This window comes from Callionymus lyra, chromosome 11 (genome assembly GCF_982586985.1).
Source record: "Callionymus lyra chromosome 11, fCalLyr1.hap1.1, whole genome shotgun sequence".
NCBI lineage: Eukaryota > Metazoa > Chordata > Actinopteri > Syngnathiformes > Callionymidae > Callionymus > Callionymus lyra.
This window is the reverse complement of record NC_141828.1, coordinates 19,507,581-19,534,699: the sequence shown is the minus strand read 5'-3', so window position 1 is coordinate 19,534,699 and position 27,119 is coordinate 19,507,581. Positions and strand designations below refer to the sequence as shown.

Below are 27,119 nucleotides of genomic sequence, written 5' to 3'. Positions count from 1 at the left end.
GGACTGTCTCTGTCTTGTAGACTCTACATTAACCGATCTTGGGAAAGTCTTGGTGTTTGTTGCAAATCTACTTGGGAACCATGCTGAACTACTAAACTAACAAATACTAAACATCAAATAAATTGTTGCTATTTTTTATTTTTTCTGCAATGTTGATGTTGTTCTCCAGGAGTTTGTTTGCAAACTTTTATTCACATGTGCCACATTCTCTTATCGCTTTTCCTGCCAGTATTACATCCATTGCTTTTTAGTTATTGTCAAGTTTGTTTTATGGTTTATAGATCCCTTTGGAAAGAGGGGCACGTTATTTTTAAAGAAAATGTTTGTAATATATGAAGTTTTGTCACGAGTATCGCTGTAGTGTTCTACTAGACTACACCTTTAGCTCAGCTCTGTTTGAAAACAGAAGTGTCCTCTTAAATAAATATTGGAGCTCTATTGCTGTATCTGGTGTGCTTAAGCCCCGCCCACTGAGCATGCATTTTCTGGAGATTAAATCTTGTTTACCACACCCACTCTGCTTTGATTGGTCAAAACCAAAGTTTGTCCCCACGCTTCATCAATACAGGAAGTCTCCACCTCCAAGTGACTCATTGTATACAAAAAAGCGAGACTGGATTACGGCTGGCTGGAGAATGAGTGAAGCCATTATTACGTCATAATGGACTCTCGTAACCTCTCGTTCGCCGAGATTACAGACGGGGGAAAACTTTATAAAGTAATAAGTTCAAAACATGGTCATGATGAGTGACTTAGTGCATTTGAAACGTGGGTTAGTCAGGTTTTCACATTAGTAAGCCTTTATATTACATTTTCCACGTTAAATTTTTAATGTTGCACAGCTGTACTAAAGCACATTTCTAGTTGGTGGAACCCTTCACTGGAAATTGTGATTTAAAAAATCATTGAGATTCTGATGAGGTTTTGTGAAAGAGTGTCGTCATTTTAAGAGCTCAGCAGGTGGTACTCTCACTTGTGAAGTTTCATCAAATTTAAAGACCTGAAAATGAGGACTTGAAACCCATCACTACTTAACACATGGAACTGATCACGACGAGTGAGAAATGCTCTCGAAGACTGTCCTTTCAGAGACAGTGGCTATTAACACACTGTAAATCAGAATAAAACTCACTAATGTCTCTAAAATCCTATTGCTTTGTATGATCTACCAAATAACTTATTGCATAACGTGCCATTCTACTCTATTTGTGTGTCCCTTCTTTCATCGACGCCTCGTTCAAGTCTTTTAATTCGCTGTTTTTGTTAGTGTGGTCAGGTGGAAGAGTAACAAGAGTGAACCGCTTTTCTTTCTCACCGGCTGCATGTGGGAGGAGGTGATAGTGGGCAACATTCTCTCTGTGCTATGTTCCCTTCCCTTGCAGAATTTAGAACAGGAGGCTTGATATGCAGAGCGAAAATATCTCACTGAGATCCACAGAAGAGATTCAAGCTTTCCTTGCTTGGATCTGAAATGAAAGGCGAAAGTGAAACCAAGTGGATTATATGAGTAAATGTAGTTTTTATTACAGAACGTGTAGGAGGTGGATTCTTGTCCCTCCCATTTTTCAGTCCAAATCCTAAGGCTGGGTCTCCAGAACCTCTTTACTTTCCTGTGAGAATACGCAGCCACTGTCAGAGAGAGGGGCTGAGGGAGTTTGGGAGATCACAGACGAGGGGGAAACCAGATGACCCTCGACAGGCTGATAATGTAAACATTTCTGCTGCAACTGGTGGAACCCGTGGGAAGTGAAACCTGAAGAATTATCAAGCAGAGGAAGTGTCAAAGATCCCAACGTCATTGTAAGTTTCTTCTTTGTATTCTGCTTTTCAACACACGGGCTGATCCACTGGAGTGTAGATCAAAGGACACATGTTATAGTGAGGTTTTGGGGAGAATATTCTTGAAAACCTGAAGATATATTTTTGAATTCTTTAAGAGTTTTGACTTACATATTTTAACAAATCATATAAATTAATTAAAAACTGAATCTGTACAGATTCGTATTTTTTAAATGTATAATTATTATTAGTTTGTATAATTTAATTATATGTGTTGTTTTTTTATATTGCTATGAATTTATTTAATTATTATTTTATTTATTTAATTTTTTATTATTTTAGTTTACAACATATTTTCAGTAAAACTGTATTTTTAACGTATTTTTATTTTAATATATAATTTAATTCATCTTTTTTGTCAATGTTTAATTTATATATGTATCTATTATTTATTTATCTATATTTTATTTATTTAAATTATTCTTAACTGTGTATTTTTCTGCAAAAAACACTTTTCAAATATAAATTACTATTAAATACTCTTTTATTTTATTTTATTTTATTTTATTTTATTTTATTTTATTTTATTTTATTTTATTTTATTTTTATATTTTATTTTTACGATGTTTAATGTTGCACATATGTACCTAAACAAATTCCTAATCATTGGAACCTTCCACAAATAATGGCAATAAAAATAATTTGATACGACACCATTACAAATGGAGCACATAAATATTTAAAAATAACACTTATATATATACATAATATACATGATTCTATTAATTCCTGTCAGAACCGCATCTTCATCGTCTGCAGCTGCACTGACAACTCCAGATGTGAAGGCTCCAAACAGCTGTTTTCTATTAAAGTCAGCCTCCAGAAACATTAGTCTGAACAAGCGTTTGTTGACTTTAAATGTGGGCTCGGGGGCCGCCCTGGATTTCTTAATGTGTGCGTCTGCTGACGTGAGTTATGGGTGACCATTAAGTCCAAAAGACGGGTCATGACCCTGAACCTTTCACCGATCGCACATATTATACTTTCAAACATCGGAGGGTGGAGTTGAATTACATACGCTTCCGCTTTTTTTTCCTTTTCTCCTCTTTTTTTTTGCAAACAAATGTGGTTCACCAAATGTAACCAGCTATCTCAGTGACAACAACCAGAGTAATCAAACACATGGAGGGTTTTACAGTCAAGTTTTGACCACATCCTAACCATGAAACGACCACAACATGAAGGTCGTCCTGAGACGACCACAGACCCAACTCTGAGAAAATAAACTGCTTGTCCTTCCACTGGCTTGTGTGTGTGTTTGCATGATTAGGTGTGTGCTGATGTGGTTCTTCAGCTCAGGGCTCTGAAGGCACACATCCAAGTACAACAATGTAAATTGTTTTCAGGTTCAAAGTGAATTCTGTTTTTACCACCCACCCTGCTGTGGGAGTAGAGCAGAACCCATTTATAGTAAGTAGAGCGGTGATAACAAAAGCAATGATTTAAAGATACCTTCTACATTTACTTTGGCTTTTTAATGCAACACAACACGTCAGGATTATTTTCCTAGATCAAAGTGTAATACAGTGACGAGCGTTCATCCTTAACACCCAGTGGAACTTAAAAAAAAAAGTTTTCAAACAAACAATAACAACATGAAAAGACGTCAGAAAGTTTGTGTTTCTTGAGTGAGTCGTCGGTTCCAATGCGACCAGAGACGAAATCGGGGTCACCGGGCGGTGAGCTCTTCTGGGTGGCCTGGACTTTTCAAGAGATTTCAAAAAGGTTCAAATGAATCCTTGTGTTATCGCAACGCTCGAAAACAAATGTGTTTGTGGTATCCCTTCTGTTGTCTCTGGATCAAGGTGAACAACCTCCAACACCGCATATGTATTTCAGGAAATCAAAAAATTGTTTTCAGGCATCAGGGTCACCTTGACCCTGAGATAAAAACAAGGGTTAGATGTAATACCAAATCACGATGCTACACCAAAAACTACACTACAAACTTTTCTACCACTTCATGGGCAGCAGCTGCCATAGGGAGTTCCAGAATTCTACCTGGGTGACCCAGAATTATTCGTAGGCCAGCTGAGAGTCTCCCAATTGTGTCCTGGGTCTCATCCGTGGTCCCCTACTGGTGAGGCGTCCAGGTAGCATCCTAATGAGACCCAAACCACCTCAACTGAATCATTTTAATGGGAAGGAGGAGTAGCTCTACTACTAGCCTCTTCCTGATGACCGTGCTTCTATCTCTAAGGGAAAGCCTGGCCACCCTCCTGGGGAATATTAATTTGCCTTTTGGCTTAGATCTCTTTTTACCACCAAGGATTTGTGCACAGTCAATATAACTGCTGCAATCCACCTGTAGACCTCACAAAACATTCTTATCTCACTCTTGGAAAAGACCCCAAGAGGCCTGAAAACCATTGTGAAACACAGGGGTTAAGTAGGACTTAAAAAGTGCATTGAATCAGTGTTTTCGTAGCGGTATTGAGTAGCCCAGCTGACTCAATACGGTTTTGACCTCTTTAAATGTTTTTCCTTCGAAATACCTGATAATGACATGAAGTGCCTCGGTATTCATATGGACTTTGGGAAATTCTGGGCTTTTGTCAAGTTTTGTTAGCGAGGCTTTGTTAGCTATTTGCTATAAGTGGATTCGTGCTGGATTCAGTGGATCCATCTGATAAAAACCTTAGCTTCAGTGTTGAAAATAATTCTTGAAATATCAGCAGCTGATGTTTCATTATTCAGCTCATTTTTTCTTTAACTCCTTTTTAGTTTCAGAATGGGTGCATTTTTGGTCTTGCCAAGATTTTAAGCTTCTCGTCAACAGCACAACAACAACGGCTTTCCTTGGGTCTGTCCTTGAAATTGGGCCAAATTCAATAATTTGATCTTAAAGTCTGTTTGTTTTTTCTTTCCCACCAGACAGTTGGAAATCTCTGCCACAAGGTTCTTTTGGGAGAAGAGTTGCTTGTGAGATTATTTTTGCTGATGGAAAATATCCACTTCGTTTTACTTCATAGCATGAATACAGAAGAAATCACCGATTTCTATAGGATTATTTTGTCCTGGCATCCCTGGGGTCGGTCTCCCGGGGATCAATGAAAGATCTTTCAACTAATTCATATTTCTATTGTGCAGCGTTTTGTATCAGACTTATTCAACTGGGCACTTTGTGATGCAGCATTTTGATTTTATTTGAGCCAGAGCAGCGGGTCTATGACAAGACAAAGGCTGGCTTTTATCTGAAGACATCAATATCTTCAGCAGCAATTTGTATGAATGAAACTTTGACTAATAACTCTGGACATTTGCTCAATGCTCCAAGATAGACGGCCCTGAATGAAAAGTTCAAATAGTCAGCAAGAATGTGGGGCTGGCTGGGTGGGAAGATGTTCAGTGTGTGTGTGCGTGAGAGAGAGTGTGTGGATTGCATGTGGTTTCAATGGGAAATCTAGCAGAAAGAGGGAGGAAAGGTATCAAAGTTTGAGTGGGTCATACTGAGCTGCAGTGAGACGGTTCTGCTTTTCATTACATCAAACCATATGTCCACGGATCTGCTCCGCCCACCAGACTTCCTGGAATTGTTATGTCAGTCAGTAATCCAATCCTTCTCTCAGATACTCCCATAATCTCCCCCTTAAATTTGTGATATTAGCGTTCTTCTTCTGCCTGTGATTGCGAGCGTAAGAAGTCAAACAGAGCTGGTGAGAGTGAATTCTGGGAGTGAGTCACTCTTTGAAGAATTCATTTTCATGGTTTTGGTTGAGCTTAATCCAATTTCCCTACAATAGAAAAGTTCATTTTGGAATGGTTTGCTATGGTTGCGAGGCTTTCAGCCATGAATTTAGATCACCAGTAATACGATCCAGATCCTTTTCATACAGCTGCTTGTATTCAATGTACAGTTTCAATTGTTTCAATCTTACTTCGGTTGCTAGGTAAGGAAATAAATGTGACTGTGATGGTCTGATGAAGCTTCATGAAGCAGTGTCATTATTTTCAGTGTCCACTAGATGGCCGTATCTCCACTATTTTCCTTTGTTTTAATCTCTTTTAACTAATGGCGCCACCTACTGACCTTTAAACAACACAACACTGCCTTCCATCACTATTTAGTACCAATGGAATCTGTGCCTTATGTACTGGTGATGCAATGGTGTCATCATGCCAATGGGAAAATTTATTTTATCAAAATTTTGTCATGCTAGATTGGATAAGATAAGATTTATTTTTAAATCATTAATTTTTCGGGCACTGGGGAATGTATAGTTTCACCACAATGGAGCATATAATAGAGTGTTAAGTACCGTGTAACAATGTATTATAAAAAAAGAAATATTTAGAAATTAACTCTAAATAATACAAAATATTCAAAACAACTATCTATAGCGGTATGAATATATTATAATATAACATCACTAAATAAAGATTGAAGTTAATATAATTATAATTCATGGCAGGAATGTAGTCAGAGATCATTAAATGGAGAACATGAATAAAGTGATCCCATGTATGATCTCATCTTTATGCTGACAGGCGGCAGCGTGGCTAAATTAAGTTGTTTTGGGATTTGGCCAAGAAAACAACAAATGTTTATTTCGACTGAGTAACAACTTTTGACACTGCTTGTTCCTTTTTACACAAAGATTACTGACAAGTATAGTCAGTATATTCCCATGTTAAGTCGCTTTATTCAGAATAGTAAACATTTCTACATTTCCTTTTGTTTCTACCGTCAAACGTATTGCTTGCTGGTAGCGCTGTGTTTAGATGCAAGTTATATTCTATATATACTCTCTCCATACTTAATAAAACAAGTGACATTATAATCCTTTTTCAGATTTGAGTTGCAAACTGGAGTCAATAGAAGATGCTCACAAGGCAATTTGACATTACTGTGTAAAGAGGCTAGTACTTTGACATGTTAATGATTGTATTGTAAGTGTAATTATACAAGACATTAAATACACACTATCCTGAGCTATCAGGAGAGTTTTAAAAAATGCATTCTTTTTTAAACAATCTTGACCAACAGATTAAGCTTGAAGCAGGACTGATATGGTGTAGTTGAATAGTGCATGTTTACCATACTTTAAGGTACACATACAGTATATACATATATTGATGAGAACAAAAATGTTGCTCTTAAAAATAAACATGAAGCTTTATTAATGAAGTAGTACCTTCAGTGTGTACCATGTGACCAAGAGACAACAAGGAATGACTAAAAGCCTTGTTTTTGTCAGTACAATTTCATAGCTATGGATTTATTAAGTGATTATTATGAGGAAAACATGGAACATATTTAGATAGCAGGTCTTATAGAGCAACTAATGTTAAAACCCAACTCTCATCACTCACTTACAGGTTTCAAATATTGAAGTATTCCTCTTCCAGATGCAGTAAGTACCTCATCATGACCATGTTTTTAAGTTATTACTTTATAAAAATTCTCCCCTGTCTGAAATCTCGGCGAACGAGAGGTTACGAGAGCAGAGTCCATTATGACGTGATAATGGCTTCACTCGTCCTCCAGCCAGCTGTAATCACGCCCTGCTTTGTTTATACAATGAGTCCCTGACCTAGATACTTGACCAATCACAGCAGAGTGGGCTTGGTTAAACAGGATTTCATCTAGAGAAAAATGAAGCGTTTTAGGGGCTTAAGCACATATTTCTAATGTAAATATTTCAATTAAAATAGTTTTTGTACAAAACTGATGAGTACAATAGAAGTCCAAGATCTATTTAAGACACACTTAAATCCACACATTAAAAACGAGCCTTTGTCTTGTTATTATCTTTATATGTCTACAAGAAAATGTACTTTCACATATTCAGATCATTAATACACATAAGAAAACAATCTGTAATAATCATTTGTTACACAATGTTGCTTTAATGAAACTTAAGTGAACTTTTTAAGGAAAGAAATAGATAGATCATCCAGATTGGGTTCAAACACAGGAGGAAAGATGGATTGCTGGGAGAGAGAAAACCAAGCAGAAATTACAGTGAGGATTCCTAAGCGAGCTTCCTTTGTCCCGCCTAATACTAGCAGGCCTGGTGGGTGGAAAAGTGGAGTCACATGGTCACTTTTCTTTTTCTCCCACACAAACACACCCACCTCCTCTTCCTCCACCTCCTCATGCAGCCTCTCGCCTCACTCGTCCTCCACACCGCAGTCTGGGAGTTGTGCTGCCGCAACTCTTTATTGACCATGCTTTGCTGAAGCTCTTTTCCCAGCATCACTACATTTAAAAGAAGAAAACAAACAAAAGCTTTTTTTTTTTTTTTGGAGGACTTCGCGTCGCTTTGCAACTTTTCAAGGTAACTTTTTTTTGTTTGTGAACTTTACCTAGTGTGGGGAGTTTTGAAAGGCATCAAAACAATGATTTAACACTAATAGATACTTTCTTATGTTTGGTTTCGTTTAATTCCTTACGTTTGGAATTATATGTTGTGTTATTTCCTCAAGTATTTGGAGGGTAACGGCGAAGCCCCGCGGTGTGTTCCGCATGAATCCCTCCACCCCCACAGCCAGGTAGCACCCAGGATGCTAACAGCTATTTACTCTGAATTAACATTTAGCTGCTTTGTTTTGCCGGAAGGCAAACATTCACTGAGTTGGACACAAACAGGACACTAAAACTTGCAGTACTCGTGTATTACTTCCACCAATCTGCGTTTATTTAGTCAACTTATGTATGTTTCAATTCTATAAAATAGTAGCATTGTTTGCTATTATTAGCCCATATGCTAACCAACAGGGGAGTGACGTCATTGTTAAAAATGCAATAATATGCAAATATTGAATTCTCATATTGTCCTCTTAAAAAGTATTTTAAAGCTAAATTTGAACTATCCAGATGTTTGTATCAGGATTTGTTTAGCAGCTTCTTAGCTCAACAATAGTAATAATAATGTTATTATTTGTGCATTATTGATTATTCAGCAGTTATACATGTACAGTTATAAAATACATATTGAGGTCCATTTTGAGAAGTAAAATGTAGTAGAATTGCCCTAGCTCCCATCCATTTATTGCAGAGATCTAAAACTTTTCAAGTCCTAGACATGATATTCCACGGCCCTCCATTTGTTTTTTATAGTGCTCAAAATCGACATCCGAAAAATCTCCACCTGCTCGTCTGTTAGGTCCCTTTTGTTTTCACACAAGAAGAATTGTTCTAGAAAAAAATGTAAACGTCAATATTTTAAGCTTGTTTGTAGTAGAAGCTTTAAGGCAAACAGGTAACTTTCGCAATTGCTTCCAGTCTACTCTACTGTCTACTGGAAGCTCTCGTGATATTTACCCAGAGTACTTCGTGAGCACGTTATTGTTTAAACTTCTGAGGGTGAGTAGAAAATGAGTGAAGTTGGATTATTGTTTGAACTAACCATTTAAGGTACACATTCATCACATCAAATGTTAACATTTATATAGCTTTCTTTATATAGTAAAGATGGAACAGATAGTTTGAATAACGTTTGACTAAAACATTAAGCAACAAAATATAAAATCTGATTTTTCAAAGCCCCCCAGCCAGTTGAGTTTGAGACCCTTATTTATTGGAAATAAAAGCAGCATTTTTAAGAAGCATTTATTCTTACTAAACTTGATCTAAACATATCTTATTTAAAATTATTTTGGACTTTATGGATGTGCAATTATATATTTATTACGGTTAAACTAAGCACACACTTTTTTTTGTAACAAAGCTTTGATGAATGGTATAACCTATTTTTATCACGATTAAATCATGGATATTTGACAAGGGTTCCTAGAGAGACAACTTATTGTCAAACTTCAAAGAGATTACAGTTCGTTTAATTTGGTTATTATGATCTCAACTAAACGTCTATCGTGTATTTCATGATGAATTATATTCATTATACCTCAAGATACAGTTGATCAGTAGCCAGAAAGAAAATATTGACGGACTGAAATTTTAAAGCGAGTACATTGTCTGTAGATAAATACCTAAACTATTGTGGTGTTTCTATGGATATATCTCTAAGAATGCAGGAGAGAGAGATGTGAGCATCTGTACATGTATCTAACAAATGGATTCCTTCATGGCTTCTCCACGCTCATGTTAGAGTGAATGCATGTGTTTAGAGGAGTCAGATATCAGTGACTAACATTACGAAAATATTGGACCTTTGCTCGAGGAAGCTTCTTTTGCAGAGCACACGTTATAATCATCTCGGATCTGAAGGGCCAATTCTTGCGAAATTCCTAAATGGTTCTTCATAGTTGAGATTTGGTATCTTTCCAGAGAAACAATACGGCTTTAAATGAGAGAGTTTTCTTCTCTGCCGAGGCTGAGCGTACGCGTTGGCCTCGGGCACTTCGACGCATCACAAGACACGAGTGGCTTTTCAGCATCATTATTTTTGGATTATGGTTTGACCAGCTAACTGTCTCACAGATGCTGCCCACTAACTCGATTATGGAGTAAGAAGGACTTAAGAGCTTCTCTGTTCCAATGAGAAGCATATAGTTGCTGACAGTTGAATTTGGACCTGTAACATTATGGTTTGAAGCTGGCCGCTCATCTGCCTCTCGAGTTTAACGCTCGACTCGTCGCTCATGGCAATTTAAGAGTTCGCTCAATGCCAAATCCTTCTTCATGAAGCTCTCTGGTGAAATACTTCTTGGTAAGATTTGCCAGGAAACAGCAGCCGAACCCTTAACCTTGTCAAACAATCATCGAACAATTTTAAGAAGACTTTCAAGTGTAATGATGTGGTTGAATGTAACAAGGTCAAGCCTGACTTGTTGCAGTGCAGGAAGACTTTGAGGCTGATTCTCATTGAAAACCTCAGTAAGTCAATGAAGTGAATACAAGTCGCTGCAACAAGCTTTTTATTAACTAAAAAACATGCTTATTAAATTAGACTTCGGGTTATTATTATGAATAGTAATCAAACATTTATTTAAGTTTTTATTTGAATTGTTTTGTTTTATTATTTGCTACAGATCTTTGTGATAAAATGTTAAATCTATTAATTATAGACTTAAACAATCTATTTGGTTCTATCTAAAATGAGAAAAGATTCCAGGTGATTTTCATTGTTGCATCTGGTCCACTGTGACTTTAGATGCAGCATAAGCAGTACAGATCCATGAAACTTTATTAAATGTGTTTATTTCTGACCAGCAACAAACCATTTAATTTCCAACTAGATTTAAGAATCCCGGTGTCATACACTTAACCTTAGAATTAGTGTGCTGTTATGGCAGGAAAAGCCCAAAAAATGTCAAGACTCGGTTCATAACAATGATTAAAGTAATGCTGACCTAAGTGTTAAGTCCGCCAAGATCAACTAAATCATTTTATTTTGCACATTCAAATGAAACACAAAGCAACTTTAGGATAGTGTTCGCCTATCGTCTCCATCCCTGTAATTACATGAGTCACCAACACTGGTTGCCTTGGCAGCAGAACTATGAATCGTTCCCGATTTTTTTCGTTCTCTTTTACAGATTTAAAAGGTCCAAGTTGAGGGAATCATGAGTCTGGTGGAGATCAGGCCCTCGCCGGCGTCGCTGACCTTGCCCCTCTCCAGCAACAATGAAATCGAGCAGCTCCACAGCAGGACCATGTCACCAGACCTGAGGCAGGACTTCAACATGATGGAGGAGAAGAAGAGAGTGACCCAGATCCTGCAGAGCCCAGTATGTTGACTGCTGAGTATGAAGTGTCCTCCTACACACCGGCAGATATGAGTAATAGATGGTGCTTTTATGCGATTAGTCTGAGCTGTGGCTGTGCTTTTGCTGCTTTTTCTTAGTCGTGGTTCATTGTGCTATATAGGTACTTGCACATACAATAGATCTCAAAAAGAAAACAATATTTTGTGAAATTGCGGCTTCAACTTACCACATTCTCTTTTTTTTCTGAGTGGGAGTTCAATTTATAATCATTATCAGCAGGAACTCTACTTATTTTGCAATAGTGCAGCTAAAAGGTTCTTTCCACATAAGACCTGTTGCATAAATATTTGAAAATAAATCATTATAAATACATTTGGTGGTAACGCCTGTGTGTTCAAATGTCTATATAAGATTATATTTCCAAATGTTATCGTTTTAAAAGCTGAAAAAGGTCATACATATGAAGGGTGTCCCAAAAAATAGTTTATTTTCATGTTCTGCTATCAATGTATTGAAGTAACCCCCAATCTCAATGCGTGAGTTATTGTTTTTAATGTCATATACTAGCACTGTTTTAATTTGAGATCTGTAGAATTAATAATTTTACATACAAAATAAATCATATTATGGAAAGCTTTTTTGGGTAAATGCTGTAAAACAATAAATATGTAATTTAATATTCTTATTAAAACCGAAAATGTGTTAATGCATTTAAACCGTTAACAGTCACTTTGTGTGGTAGTTTGTTAAAAGTTTTGGGGTTGATGTCTAGATACACATTGCTTCTTGATTCCGTTGCATAGTTTGTTCAACAATACAAATAACTTGAGCTTGTGGGCTAATAATCTGCAAATCTGACTTTATTAAACAAAACAATATGACTCATCGCAGCTTTATTCCAGGGGGTTACTCATGTTTAATAGTTCATATCCCGTCAATATATATCTGAACCATCGTGCTTCCTGTCTTAAGAAAATAGTCATGCAGCAGTGCAGTTTACAACCAACGTTATAATTGTCTTCACACGTTAAATACACACGTGTGTTGAACTGAGACGAATCATCCATCTGTGTTCAAAACCCTGAATGTGATTAGAAAGGCTTTTCCTCCATGAAGACACGGTCAGTTAGCACAAACAGGTGCTATAAACACATGCCAGTGAAGTATCCAGAAATAAGACGAGCCCACACTCAGCTGTGATTGCATAACGGGTCCGACAACTTATCGCATCTCCATGGAAACGGTGGTCAGATAGAGCCGAGAGCAACACAAGAGAGGCTGACGTCTCTAGATTCACAGGGCTGATCTTAAACGGCGAGAAATCAGGTTTAGCATGACCCCCGCCTCCTTTGCCACATGCATACAAAAAGGTTTTTACTGGTCTTCACGGATTTGTGAAGCGTTTTTGTAAAGAAAGGTGTGACAGCATGCTGGGCTGCCAGACCATTCAACACGGTAGATGGATGTCTGTTGGAAAGTGAATCAGGATTTTAATTGGCATTCTTTTCTAAAAGGTCAGACAGCAGTGGTTTCTTAAGATCATTGCTAGGGTTGTTTATAATTCAATGTATCACTCCTAGCCTTCTAGAACTTGTACCCCCCCCTTGTTTGACTCTCTAACACTTTGTGGAAGTAACAACATTAGCAACAAACTGTGGTCGATCACATGATGGCGATCAGAAGCTGAACGATATCAACAGATGACGCTGTTGTTCTTCAGATGTTCAATTTAAGTGATTTCAGGATTTTTTTTCTGATCACCTTAGATTTCTGTTTACTACTAAGGTTATGTAGTTCATGTAAAAAATGTTTTATACTGTACAATCAGCAGCCCTTCACATTCTGAAGTCTATCTATATACAATATGGCCGTTAAAAAACCTTCCGTACTCAAACAATGTTTAAATATGTTTTACACTGAAAGGGTTAGTATAAAATTCAAACTCCACTAATTTTCTACTCACCCTCATGTCGACTAAGGGTTGGATTATTTTCAGAGTAATCTGTTTCTTTTTAGAATTATAGACAAACATGTTTGTTCTTTTTAATGTAGCAACCGGAGCTCCACTGTCTTTGTCTTCATCTTCGTCCAAAAAGACACTTAAAAACACCCAAATACCTCCATACTGCTCTTCTGTAACATCAATTATTTATTGAAGCCTCGACATGAGGAAGCAATTTAACATTACAGACAAGCAGTATGAAAGTATTTGAATGATTTAGTTTGTCATTTTGGACATAAAGACGAAGACAAAACAACAATACAAGAGCTCCCTACATTAAAATGAACATACATTTTTGTCTATAACTCCTAATTTTAACTTTAATTTTAAAGCTCCACCATGACCTCATGTAGGCCGTATTTTTCTCAGGTCTGATCTAGATTTAGTACCAACCCTGTGGAAACCATCTACCTTAAATTATGTAGCGGAATTGTTTGGTGTACAGTAGGAGAGGGGAGATTAAAAAAAGATTTATGTAAGAATGTAGATTTTTATCATCATGTAATTATGGTTTCCCTGTCTCTCTGCACGCCACCTAGAGGTGAAAGCAGCTAACCAACACACACTGAACACATTAGCTTTCATTTTCCCTGTTTATATGTTTTGTTGAAGTACAAAAATTCCACATTTATTTGAAAATATATAGTCACAACAATGATTTGCCTGGCAAAACCCCTTATAAACGCAGAGCATGACTCACACATAACAAGTTTTCTTATTACTTATTACTTTACACTGAGCTCCTGGGAAGCTAACAAAAGAGTAAAAAATGACGGCATGTGTGTGAAATGATGAATACATCCCCTGGTAATAATAGCCATTACCTACTATACTGTTCGTGCAGTTCATTGGCCACAACATCTTGTAAATGCAGTTTCATGAGGCGCTCAGTGGGTTTCCCACATTATGAACTTGGCATCAGCATGGGGCGGATAAAACATAACAACTCAATATTACTTTCTCTGACTTGATCTACTATATTTGTTATTATTCAGCACTAAAGAAACATTAATAAATCAATGCACCTATTTTTTTTCAGTGTGAAAGTCAATATCCCATCCAGATACTAAACTTGTTTTCTGATCACAGGTGTTTAAAGATGAGCTGGAGGGTCTGATTCAGGATCAGATGACGAAGGGCAACACTCCGACGGGTCTCCTGGCGCTGAGACAGATCGCTGACCTGGTCATGGCCAGCACTGTGGGAGGAGCCGGCCCCTTGACTTCACCTATCAGTGAGTCGCGGAGTGTGCTCGTGGCCAGATTATAATTCTGCATGTATACCCTGTGTCTGTCTGCATTATGCAAGCTGAGTCTCTTCATTGTCACGGGGCTGGATTCTTGGACTCTTGTGACTCTGAATAACCCTGAAGCGGCAGAAAAGACAGAAAGCTGTTGACAGTGTTGTTTCATTGACAAGGTTTCTAACAAGCAGCCCTCATGACCGATCTTGCTAATGGGTTCCAGCAGTTTGCCATGCTAATGTGATGCTCCGACCTCTTTGTCTCAAAGGTCAGATATAAGATGATGAATAGATCATTTTAAAGTTGATGGGCTATCTAAAAAAGTTAAATGTCACATCAGGAAGTCACTGATTTAGACTTGCTCTTTTCAAAGTGGCCATAAAAGATTGTGTCCCACACCATCGAATACCCTAATATGGTAGTATAAGCCAAAAATATCACTTCTAGCTGGAAATCCTCAGAAGACCATTCTCTCAAGGTTCAGCTGTAAAAACTTGCAGGGATGTTTTAACTTTGTATCCACTCTATCCAAACATCCTTTTAGTTGTTTAAAAAAATCTGTTTGGTGGAACAGAAATTTAAATTGTTTTCATGTCCTCTGGCAGCCTTAGGAATGGTGACTCCAGTTAATGACTTGTTTGGAATCGAGTCTCCATCTTTCGCCAAAGGGGAGAAACAGAGTCGCTGCAGGCTGGCCAGCCTCTACCGGCTTGTTGACCTCTACAGCTGGGCTCGTTTTACAAGTTCATACATCACAGTGAGTGCAACTCCAATGAAGCTGATTTAGATTAGAAACTATATTTGCTGGGCTTTTTTAATGTTGTTATAATCACCGTTTCTGATATTTATCTTTAAACAAACAATTGAACATCTGTATTTATAGATTAGTTTTTGGTCTGGTTCCCACAGTTTTTGTCAGAACTTTTGTCACTGAATATGGGCCACGTGACGCCCAGCAGTGCAGAGCCTTGATTTCTTGTTACAAAAAAAACGTATGATCTGTTGGATAATAATATGCTTTAACAAAGTTATCTTTTCAGTTAGTTTAATTCAAAAACTTCATTTCCTGATTCAGGTGCGCGTCAGTAAAGAGCAGGATCATGTGCTCATCGGTCCAAGAGGTCTGTCTTTCGCAGAGGTCACTGCTGCAAATTTGGTAAGTGAAACCGCCAATAACAACACTTACAACATGCGCCTCATGTGTCCTCATTTAAAAAGGAGGTTTTCAAAGAAGGAAAAAGTATTTTATTAAGTAAGTCTTTGTCTAATATTTGTATTGTCTCTCTGCAAGTCTAAATTAAACATTTGACTCTCTTATATCTGCTAAGCTATTTAACAAAATGATCCTCCACTTTCTTGGCATCCCAATAGGATTCCAGAGTGAGGAGACATATTATGCATAGAATTATATAAATACGTTTATAAATACGTTTAGATTAAATTTTTATTTGTGCTTACTCATCGTGGAAAATATGTTACATACAATGACACTTTTAGTGATGATACGTCAGAGCGTTGTGATTTAAGGCCTACTTCCTGTCTGTGTCTGGAGGGTGTCTGAATAAGAAGCATCTCCATAGTGAAGTATTTCAAAATCACAGACAGGGGTCACCTTTTACAACTTTAATGTTCAGCAACTTGACAGGCCGGAAAAAGGAAACAAGCCTGAACATTTTGTGTATGTGAGAAAACTAGAAAAAAGCTGTTGAGGATGTTGTTATGAGGTCACAGGTTTAAGGTTTCCACCAAAGATCAGAGGTCAAATCACATTCCTACCTAACTATGACAACACCTTTATGATCCAATGAGAGAGACTGAAGAGCTCTTCTCTATTGGTTTTCAATAGACGTTGCAGAAAGCTGACTCTTCTGTCTTTTTCTGACCTTATGGATCAGAGTCATATCTGCATTCAATTCCCACAATTAAATAAGTTTCATCGTATCAAAACAAACGGAATAATTATTGTTAAAAAACAAGACAAATTCAGACTCTTGCGTTTCTTCTGAGCGCCTCCGAATACACAAATGTATTAAACTTAATGATGCCTAATTACTCACTGGTGTTAATTCATGTAAGCTGTTGTCTGCGCTCGCAACAGACGGGCACTATGTCCTCTGTGTGCAACCTCACTCAAAAATATTTTCATTTGGTTCTAATGACCACAGTAATGGAGGACAAAAGGTTAATGAGTAAAATAATGCTTCACTTGTGTGTCTAAAGAGTCCACACTTGTGTTTACAGAGAAACATTTTTAGAATAGTTGTTTAAGAGGCAATAGTACTTGAAAATTGATTACCTGCTAAAAGAGTGTAAACTGCAAATTTGTGTTCGGTTTTGTAGGTGTGCCCTTTGTTATTAAGATTTTAGTCTTTTTTGGTAAATAATTCACATGTCAGTTAAAGGTAGTGGTGGATGGTCTGATGACGCTCCATGAAGCTGTGTCATTATTTTCAGAGCCCACTAGATGGCGATCTCTTCATTTGTTTCTGTTCTAATGAAACATCACATCGTTTTTAAACTGAAGGCGCCACCCTCTAAACAACATGACACTGCTTCATAAAGCTTCATCAGCACCAGTTAAAGGTTTTCACCCCCTGATTTAAGCTGAAATATTTCGGTTAAAAAAGAAATCATGATTTAAAGTAAAATATTTATGATGACACGTAAGATAATCTGTTTCGTAGGTGAAAGTGAACATGATCGGAGACGTAGTGGAACAGGGAGGCACAGATCTAGGCATCGACTACTTTGGATTCTCTCCTCACGCGGCCATTTATTCCATGCGCCCTGACGTCAGATGCATCATCCACATCCACACTCCTGCGACAGCTGCGGTGAGTTCTAAACACTCCTCATGAGCCTGAGCATGGTCTCGCACATTTTATTTTATTTTCGTCTGTACTTGGATTCTAGCATGTCTCAGACTGGTGCTGGTTTCTTCCCTGTCCATGCAGGTGTCTTCTATGAAATGTGGAATGCTGCCCATTTCCCAAGAGGCTTTGCTGCTGGGTGAAGTAAGCAGCTTTGGTTACCATGGCAGCCTGGATAATAAAGAGGAGAAAGTGGAGTTTCAGAAGGCGCTGGGCCCAACTGCCAAGGTAGTGTCAAAACAAAAGACTGCATTAGGGACAAACAGGCCCCACGGAAGCTTCTGGCTGTAAACCACAACACCTGATTACATTTATACGATATAACTGCGACTTATAAACCGTCAGAAATAGCATGAATGCTGGAGTTATTATAGAAATGTTGAGTACATTACCTGTCTATAAAACCACTCACAGGAAGAGAAGTGTTGCACAGACAAAGACATGTCAAAACAAACTCTTTTAAAAATATATATTTTTATGTTTGTGCAGTTGTACCGGTTCACTTCCTTCATTTAATAAAGGATATCTCACAAAACAGCAATAATCCAAATACTCCCACCACTGAATTCCTTCTTCTCCCTGTTATCTCAGAAGTGCGTCATGCTATCTGGCCAGTGTGTGAGTTGAGCTCTGGTCTCAGTGAGAGAAAACAGAGTGAAGAGGAAGATAAGGAGAAAAAGACCACATTTTCTAAACGTCTTTTCTGGTTGAGAGATGTTTGTAGAGCCTGACCATAAACTGCAACGTTTCGTGTGAAACTTAAGTTTTTAAAAACCTGACAAACGTTGCACTGGTTCATCGTTATTAAATAAAAAAAAGAAAAATCTAAATCGTAGCATCCCTAAAAGTAAGGGTGAAACAGAACTTTATGATCCAAGCAATGGACGATTACAACATTCATTGAAGCCCTCGTGTAACTTTTTTAGTGTCGATACATGCATATGCGTCATGTGGGGACGATCATAATGAAGCACAATAATTAATTCACAGATTAATTTCTGCACTCCTCATATGCTAATGATGCTGTGAGGTCACATTTGTCGAGCTTGTCAAATCCCTGAAGAGTTTAAGTCATGCCGGATTGACTTGTTGTAGATAGTAGTGAGCGAGTGCTGGTGGTCGTAATGTTTATGTGGGGCTGTAAAGAGGCTCAAGTGTTTTTTCTATGTTCCTCAGGTGATGATCCTTCGTAACCACGGGCTGCTCGCTCTCGGAGAAACAGTGGAGGAGGCTTTTCATTACGTCTACCATTCACAGCAAGCCTGTGAAGTTCAGGTATTCATCTCCATCCCAGACTTAGAACATGATCTTTCATACTCTTTCCTTAAAGAAGCTGCATATATTTTATTTTGTTTTCCAAGAAAATAATTGTTGTTGTTCCTTTTTTTTAAAAAATATATTCGTCTTCATCCCCGTCCAAAAAGATAAACTGAAAAACATCCAAATACCTCCATACCACTCGTCTGTAACGTCTCTCTTGTATCGAAGCCTCGGAGCAAGCTTAAAATATAGACTTATTTAATGTTTTTTCGGAACGATTCCTCATGTCGAGGCTTCATTCCAATATGGACGTTACAGACCAGTATCAATTGATTTCGAGTCGCTGACACGGTTTTACGGAAGGGAACCCAAGTGCATGTGAAACATCTCCAGCAGACAAATAAAAAATAGAAATATTTTTATATATATATATATATATTATACACACACACAATTTAATATTTAACCCAGTCTTACACAAAAAATCAAAGTCTCAAACAATCACTCTGAATAATCTTATAAATAAATAAGTCCAATATCTTACAAAATGTCCAAAAGTCCAAAGGCTGAAAAATCCACTGCCCCGGGAAATAAAACAGGAAAGAAAGAACAGAAAACCATGAGAAAACTGAGGCAAGAAGGCAAAAATACTAGTGTGTTTGGTCCGTTCCTCTCAGTTTCCACTTGATCTAATTGAATTCAAATTCATTTTAAAGTGAATCTTAGTTAATTATTCTGATTGTTTTCCGCAGGTTAAATATCGTTTTTTTCCCAACATAATTTTCTCATTTAAATAAATCCAGGGTTCATATGCTGCAGGTGATCAGCTCCAGCCGAGTGCCATCAGGCAGGTTCATGTGGGAGGAAAGGGAATTAAATATACAAAATAAAACCACAATAAAAGAGAAGCATGAGAGTCACCACATTAAAAAGAACATACATTTTTCTCTATAAATCTAAAAGGGACGGTTTAATCCTAACCCCTGGTCGACATAAGGGTGAGGAGAAAAGAGTGAATTTAGTTCATTCATATTCATATCATTTAATAATGCACAGTACTGTATTTACTTTGAGCCATATTCTGTCATTTCTGCCCAACAAAGTAATCTATTGCACTCATTAACCTCATCTTTATTCCACCTTCTAACTTAAGCAGCTTGAGCGAGGTGACAGCTATTTGCTGGATTTGAGGTCCAAATGATGTTCAGAGAGTTTTTTTTGTGATTTTAAACACCCGTAAAACTTAGATCTTCACCCCTACGTTCATTCATAAATGAAATATATCCTTCTAGTCCAACACTTTGAGGTGTACGCACTGCTTGAGTAAATGGTTTAAATGGTTTAAATGCAATGAACAGTCACTTCTGCGTGACAACAATAGCATCAACCAACTAATTGGGTTTCGTCCCGTTTCAGGTGAGTGCCCTGGGGTGTGCAGGTGGGCTGGACAACCTCATCCTCCTGGATAAAGAGAAGGTCAAACCCCTGACACAAGGAGTGGCCGCGGCTGGCGTGGAGATCAACAAGGAGTTCAAGTGGAAAGTGGGAGAAGCAGAGTTCGAGTCCCTGATGAGGATGCTGGACAACCTGGTTAGTGAACCCTGACACGTGATGCTCTCAGTTTCCTCCTCCAGCGTTTCCTCGGGAAGTGTCTGATTAGAACACACAATGAGAGGCGCAGAGTGTTTCGTTTCTGTCCTTCGACGTTTGATAAATGTGCGTTAATTCAACTACACGTCTAATAACAAAGAATCGGTGAGTCGTGCGCTAACAGAAAATGTAGGTTTTTCTAGTCAATAACTGGTTTGAGTGGGCCGCAGCTGTTTCAGCTCTGTGTGATTTGTCGAAGCCCACCCACCCTCTCCACCACAGCCACCAGCTGAGCCGTAAGAGCCACAACATCCACCACGTTGCTTTAAGACTCGGGCGTCTGATTGGAGGTGGGTGGAAGACGGCACGCTGTGGTGCGGGAATGAGACAATTGTTACCGAGAAGGAACTTCAAGGCACTTCAGTGGATTGAAAAATGAGTCTGCTGCTTTCTCAAAACAAACACATCGAAGAAGGAAACTCGGAGAGGCAACATAGTTACTGAGACCCACGGCTGTCACAGTGCTTTTGAGGCACCGACACATACGCTTTGGTAGAACCAAGAATTAAAACATTCTTTCAGTGCCAAGTTTCCTTGACAAACTTCAGAATTTGTGGATTTGTCTGAAGAAAAACTTATGATACAAAGAAAGTAAACATCATATTATTTGTTTGTTTTTTTTCTTTAAGAAAACTGGAGTTGAAATTTACCAAATCTGAAAAATTGATCTCAAGATATGTACTAAGTGTAATGTGAATTCCTTTTTAAAATAATTTATCTTTTACATTGTTAACGCAAAATATTACGTTCATGAACTGGTATCAAAGTAAAGATATCATTACCCGTATTAAAAAAATATGATTGTTACCCAGCTTTTATTTGATCTTATTAATCTATTTTTCATTTCATTCATATTATTTAAATGTTGTATTCTGTAATGCCACTACAACAGATTCCTGTGTTGTGTTTACAAGACTGGCAATAAAAGTTTTGCGATTGTAGTCCGTGATAATATGGGTGTAAAATGGAAGATGGAAATGATCCCTGATATGAGGAGTGACATCAGCTTTGATAGACTAATAATCATGTGCTACACGTGTCACATCATCATTGTTATTATTAATGGTCGTTATTTTATTCCTGTTGTTTGATCCGTCTGTTATCCAGTGGACTCACTCACTTGGCCTCTGTAAACAATTTCGCTCCATTCTTTAGTGAATAAGATGATGCAAAAAAAAAATGTATATAATTCTGCCGGACCTGAGGTTTAACCTTCAGTGCAAATGCTGAACCAATCCATTTATTCTACACAGATAATTTGGGCTGAACCCGAAACAAAAATGTTGCCACTGACTCGACAGCTCCTCAATCGTTGACAGTCAAACCCCAGCGAAGCGATGTTTTCCACAGCAGTCTTGTCACCGTCTGTGAGAAACTGCTGCTCGGGGTTGAAGCACCAAACTGCTGCGGCTGGAAGTTCTCCTTAGTGGCTTTTCTTGTTGTCTGTGTGCGACTTTGATGTATTGTTAACGCCGCGCTTCTTCTAGACTCAACTTCTGCGCTTTTTTTCCCCTCAGAAACCGGTCAAGTCTGCATGTTTGTTCGTTCACAGTTTAAATATTTACACACTGAGAGAGTCGTTTGTGCTGTGATGCAAATCTCACACACTTTTGTGTTGTTATTACTCCATGGGAGGAAATCAGAGTCTGGGTTTAAACGATTATAACATCTTGACCTTCCAGGGCTACAGAACCGGCCACTCTTACAGGAACCCGATCATCCGAGAGAAGCCCAGGTCCAAGAACGACGTGGAGATCCCTGCCACGGTGTCCGCTGTGCCACAGGAGGAGGACGAGTTGGGTCTGCGGAGCCCGTTTAAGTTTATGGCGCAGAAACAGCAGAGGGAGAGAACCCGCTGGCTCAACTCGCCAAACAGCTATTTGAGAGTCAATGTCCCCGAACAGTCGCCGAGCGGAGACGTCAGCCCCAGGACCAAGACTATGGTGTGTGGAATTTATGAAACATGACATTTAAAGAGCAGACACTGCGAATGATACTTTGCTTTAGATCAGGCTGCCCTCTAGTGTCTGGAACGGGAATTGCAATTTGAATTGTTTTGTTTTTTTTCTTCTCCCCTAAGTGGATGAAGTCTTCAGAACCGGGGAACAATGTTGGGACCCCAATAAAAATCGAAGACCCCAACCAGTTTGTGCCACTGAACACAGACCCCACAGAGGTTTTGCATAAAACAAATCGGGTAAGGAGGACCAGAATGTGTTGATGGGTAAAAACATGATGAGTGTGTGAGATCATTTGAGATCAATCGTTTCTAATAAAAAATACATTTCATTAATATATCATTAATAAATCAACATGTTTGAAAAAAAATGCATTAAAGCTATAGATAGTGAAACCATGAATAGAAACACTGCCATCAAGTGGCGGGAGTCTGTCAGTTGTCAAGGATGTAGTTTGATACCGAAAAAAACACCAAATGCATCTCGAGCTAAAAAAGGTCAAACAGGCTTTTACTTTGACACACAAAAGACATAAATATACTGTGAAAATAATTTAATTTCCTTCTTCAAATTTTAAATTCATCCCAAAATTTGAAAGAAAACGGTGAAGAACGTAAAAATCAAGATCAGACAAAAAGAATCCTAGAATATCTTTAAAAGATTTTTATTTTTCTAGTCAAGAGAAATTACATCATATGTGTCAATGGTGACAAAGACGTGGTGGGAAAGTGTGACAGAATTTCATTTTGATTTTATTATAGTAAATTATGTCAAAATAACTTGATTAAAGAACGAATATAAATGAGATAAAAAATACTTGTGAAATACAAAGTAATAATTGAAGAAAGGTTTGAAATAAAGATAAATCCCCTCAAAAAATAATGAATGTTAATCAATATCTAGTACGTATTGATTAGTGCAGTCTAACTAGCTACAAAGAAGCCCATTGAACCTGTTTGATTGTTAAATAAAGTTGTTTTTTATTGTGTCCAGATCAAAGAGATGCACATGATGACTTCAGGACCAAAGTCTCACTTACTAGCAGACATCGTTGTTGACACGGTTCCTGGACCTGTGAGTCCATTTATATGAAAAACATCTTCCATTTTTCTTATGTGAACCTTCTCCGCGCATCAAGATGTATGAAATGATTAATTCATCTTCCTCGGGCTGTCAGGCTTTCATCATGGAGGATGAAGAGCAGACTCGCTCACTCCCCCCGAATCCCTTCAATCGTCTGACGGAGAAAGTTCTGGAAGAATACAAGAACTTGGTGGAGAGGAAGCAGCAAGGGCTGGAGGGTACGGATGATCACAAGTATCTTTTATGGATTCATATAAATATGTGATGTAACCTCTGACACGAAACATGAAGAAAAATGTCTCCATTAACTTTTATTTTTATTATTAGATACACACAAGTGTTTCATTCAAGCATAGACACAAATTATAAAGATTATCTTATCGTTTTTTCTGTATTTATATACATTATGTTTAGTTTAGTCAAGAACATTTATTAAATTAAAAATGTAATTGTGGAATATCATGAGTTGACACCGCTAGCTGCGGATTAGCTTTCTCCGCTGCGATCCTGTGACCCGGGGTGACTCCGGAGGGATTTACTTGCAAACATCATTCACTCGCGGCGACATGTCAGATAAAAGCCGGCGTAATCTCGCAGATTATTCAAGTTTCCTGGCCTCTTGTAAGCACGAGTGGATTATCGTAGCCTAGTGTAACAATCGAGCACTGAAAATGAAGTAAAATAAAAGTATTTATTCGAAGAATCGCGTTAGAAACGAAGTTTTGTTTACGAGATAGTGAGCGATGTTTGTGAGCTTCTCGCCTCCACTGTCTGACGAATGCAAGGCAGTAGTTTAGTCATCTGTCGAGTGCCAGTGAGAGATGATTCACTCCTGTTTTATGAAAGCCGCAGACGAGCTGAATGTGTCTCACCTGAGGGAGAAAGTTTCAGAGACGGCGTTGCCATAGTAACGCAGGTGTCGATAATCAGACGTCAAATCGTAACGAGGGACTTCCGGGTTTGACTTTTTTCAGAGGAAGATGAAGTTACCGATCCGGACGAGATGACCACCTTCGACGGCTCCACCATCTCGCTGTCCTTCTCGCCCATGTCGTCGCCGATCAAGCTGGGTAAGGTTTCACCTTCGTCTCCCGACACGACTGTGACTCACCGCCGTCCGTTTGTGTTGCCAGACCTGCTGAACGGCAAAGATCACCCGCTGGAGATGGAGGAGGATCTGAGCGTGGAGATTTCCAAACTGAGCACGAACGGTCCCGAAACGGTGGAAATCTCCATCACCAGCAAGACGGCGGAGACGGAGAACAAGAAGAAGAAGAAGAAGTTCCGCACGCCGTCCTTCCTGAAGAAGAGCAAGAAAGAGAAGAAGATCGAGATCTGAGTCTTTGATCTGGTAATTATTGTAAGATAATTTTATTACTGTACGTTTCTCTTCCACTCACTCTTAATGCTTCAGATGAAATACATTTAAAAGTGTCTTAAGATCAAAATATTACAAACAACTTTCATGAAATCAAAACATTATTTAACTCAACAATGTGACTTTGTTGTGTCGACCAACAATGAATTGGTCTTTTCATTAAAATGAACTGTTCTCGTGGTGCATTCACTGACCGTCAGTTTAACTGTATAAGCTAATCCTGACCTGCCTTCCTCCTAAAATGTAATATGAACTATAATGTTACTCTTAACAGCAGTGAGTAGTGATGGGTTGATGAGGCCTCATGATACAGTTGTGTAGTGAAGACAATGTATCATGATACAGTTGTGAAGTGAAGACACTGTATCACGATACAGTTGTGTAGTGAAGTCAATGTATCATGATACAGTTGTGTAGTGAAGACAATGTTTCATGATACAGTTGTGTAGTGAAGAAAATGTATCATTATACAGTTGTGTAGTGAAGAAAATGTATCATGATACAATTCTGTAGTGAAGACACTGTATCATGATACAGTCTTGTAGTGAAGTCAATGTACCATGATACAGTTGTGTAGTGAAGTCAATGTATCATGATACAGTTGTGTATTGGAGACAATGTATCATTATACAGTTGTGAAGTGAAGACATTGTATCACGATACAGTTGTGTAGTGAAGTCAATGTATCATGATACAGTTGTGTAGTGAAGTCAAGGTATCTTGATACAGTGTCTTGATAAATTATGCCAGGTTTCATTGAATTATTGGATTATAGCAAAATATGTAAGAGGAAGAGAATGCCATCTAGTTGCCTTAAAAATGAAGACACTGTATCATGATACACAACCGTATCATGAGGCCTCATCAACCCATTACTATTATCCACAAACGTCCCTATTAAGTAATGGAATAGGTTAAAAATCACAATGTCTTTGAACGCATCACATGGCATGTTTAAAAGATGAACTATTTTGTAAGTTGGTAAAACTGAACTGTGACATTGAAAATAAAATCAACACCAACATTTTCTCACAGCAGAAACTTTGTAAATGGATTCAGATCTAATATTTTCAACGCGTTTCAACTGTTTTTCAATCAAAATATAGAATGTGAGTTTATTGTAAAATCCATGAAAAAGAGAAAAAGTGTCTTTGCACAATTTTGAATGTCGGCTGAAAGCAGTAGTTCCAACAAAACTCCAGACGATAAACTAACTATTACGAGTACGACTTGTTTGTGAAGACGTTTGTTATAATTTGTGTTTTTTATTACGCTTGTGTTTGATACTTTTATTCCAAACGTATTCTCCACATATTTACACACTAACTGTGACGAAACTAGTAATAATTCATATTTGTATTCTTGCTGCTTTGCTGTCAAATGTTTTGAAAAGGAAGTGGACATATTTCTCCCTCGTATTGACTTCCATGCTTCCATGTGGCCAGTTGATGCTTTTATACTTCCTGTTAGGACCAGTCCAGAATGTGAACCCTCTGTAAATAATGTCTTTGTTATTTTTGTCAAACTTTACTCCATCATAGACTCGTGAGATGATATTTTCTATCCTTCACTCGTGTGTGCCTACAGTTATCTCCTCGGGTGTTTACATGGCCGTGTGTATCCATGGAGTTTCTACTCAAAGTTACATTCCATTTGGTGTAATAAAAGCTGTGAAATGTTTCCATTAGTCTCTCTTTGGTGTTTAACTACGTGTGTCTGATAAGAGGTTACGGCACAATTGTTGCCTTTTTATATGATATTCAATGAAACTTCATCTCATTAAATGTGGAGTCGATGCTCTTTAAAACAATATACATCCTCTCACCTTACATTTGATTCAAATCACTGATCAGAAGTTGATGACCAGACAGAAGGGATACTTCCAAATATGCTGTATCATTATAGAGTGTCTTCATTTCTAAGGCCACTAGATGGCGCACTGAGTTAGAAAATTGAATGAGTCGTTTAAATAAAAATATATAAAAGAAGAGAAGGTCCTTTTCGGGCACAGAAACAGTATCACGATACAACTGTGTAGTGAAGACGTAGTGTATCATGATACTGTTTCTTCACTACACAACTGTATCATAATACAGTGTCTTAACTACACAACTGTATCACGATACAGTGTCTTCACTACACAACTGTATCAGGATACAGTGTCTTCACTACACAGCTGTATCATAATACAGTGTATTCATTTCTAAGGCCACTAGATGGC

The 27,119-nt window shown here is 38.0% G+C and overlaps 1 protein-coding gene across 2 annotated transcripts; it reads left to right on the top strand.

The window, feature by feature from the left end:
* Positions 1-1,272: 1,272 nt before the first annotated feature.
* Positions 1,273-26,578, top strand: LOC148069553 (gamma-adducin-like). 2 transcript variants are annotated; one of them, XM_087802209.1, is made up of 15 exons: positions 1,273-1,800; positions 11,284-11,475; positions 14,546-14,690; positions 15,305-15,456; positions 15,775-15,855; positions 17,384-17,533; positions 17,654-17,797; positions 18,746-18,844; positions 20,246-20,419; positions 22,162-22,422; positions 22,560-22,676; positions 23,431-23,511; positions 23,615-23,738; positions 24,495-24,590; positions 24,654-26,578. In XM_087802209.1, the coding sequence occupies exons 2-15, from the start codon at positions 11,311-11,313 to the stop codon at positions 24,857-24,859; spliced, it is 1,995 nt and encodes a 664-aa protein (XP_087658335.1). In that variant the 5' UTR covers positions 1,273-1,800; positions 11,284-11,310; the 3' UTR covers positions 24,860-26,578. The 2 variants fall into 2 exon arrangements, with proteins under 2 accessions (XP_087658335.1, XP_087658336.1); XM_087802210.1 differs by lacking the exon at positions 1,273-1,800 and adding an exon at positions 7,850-8,120.
* The last annotated feature ends 541 nt before the right edge of the window (positions 26,579-27,119 follow it).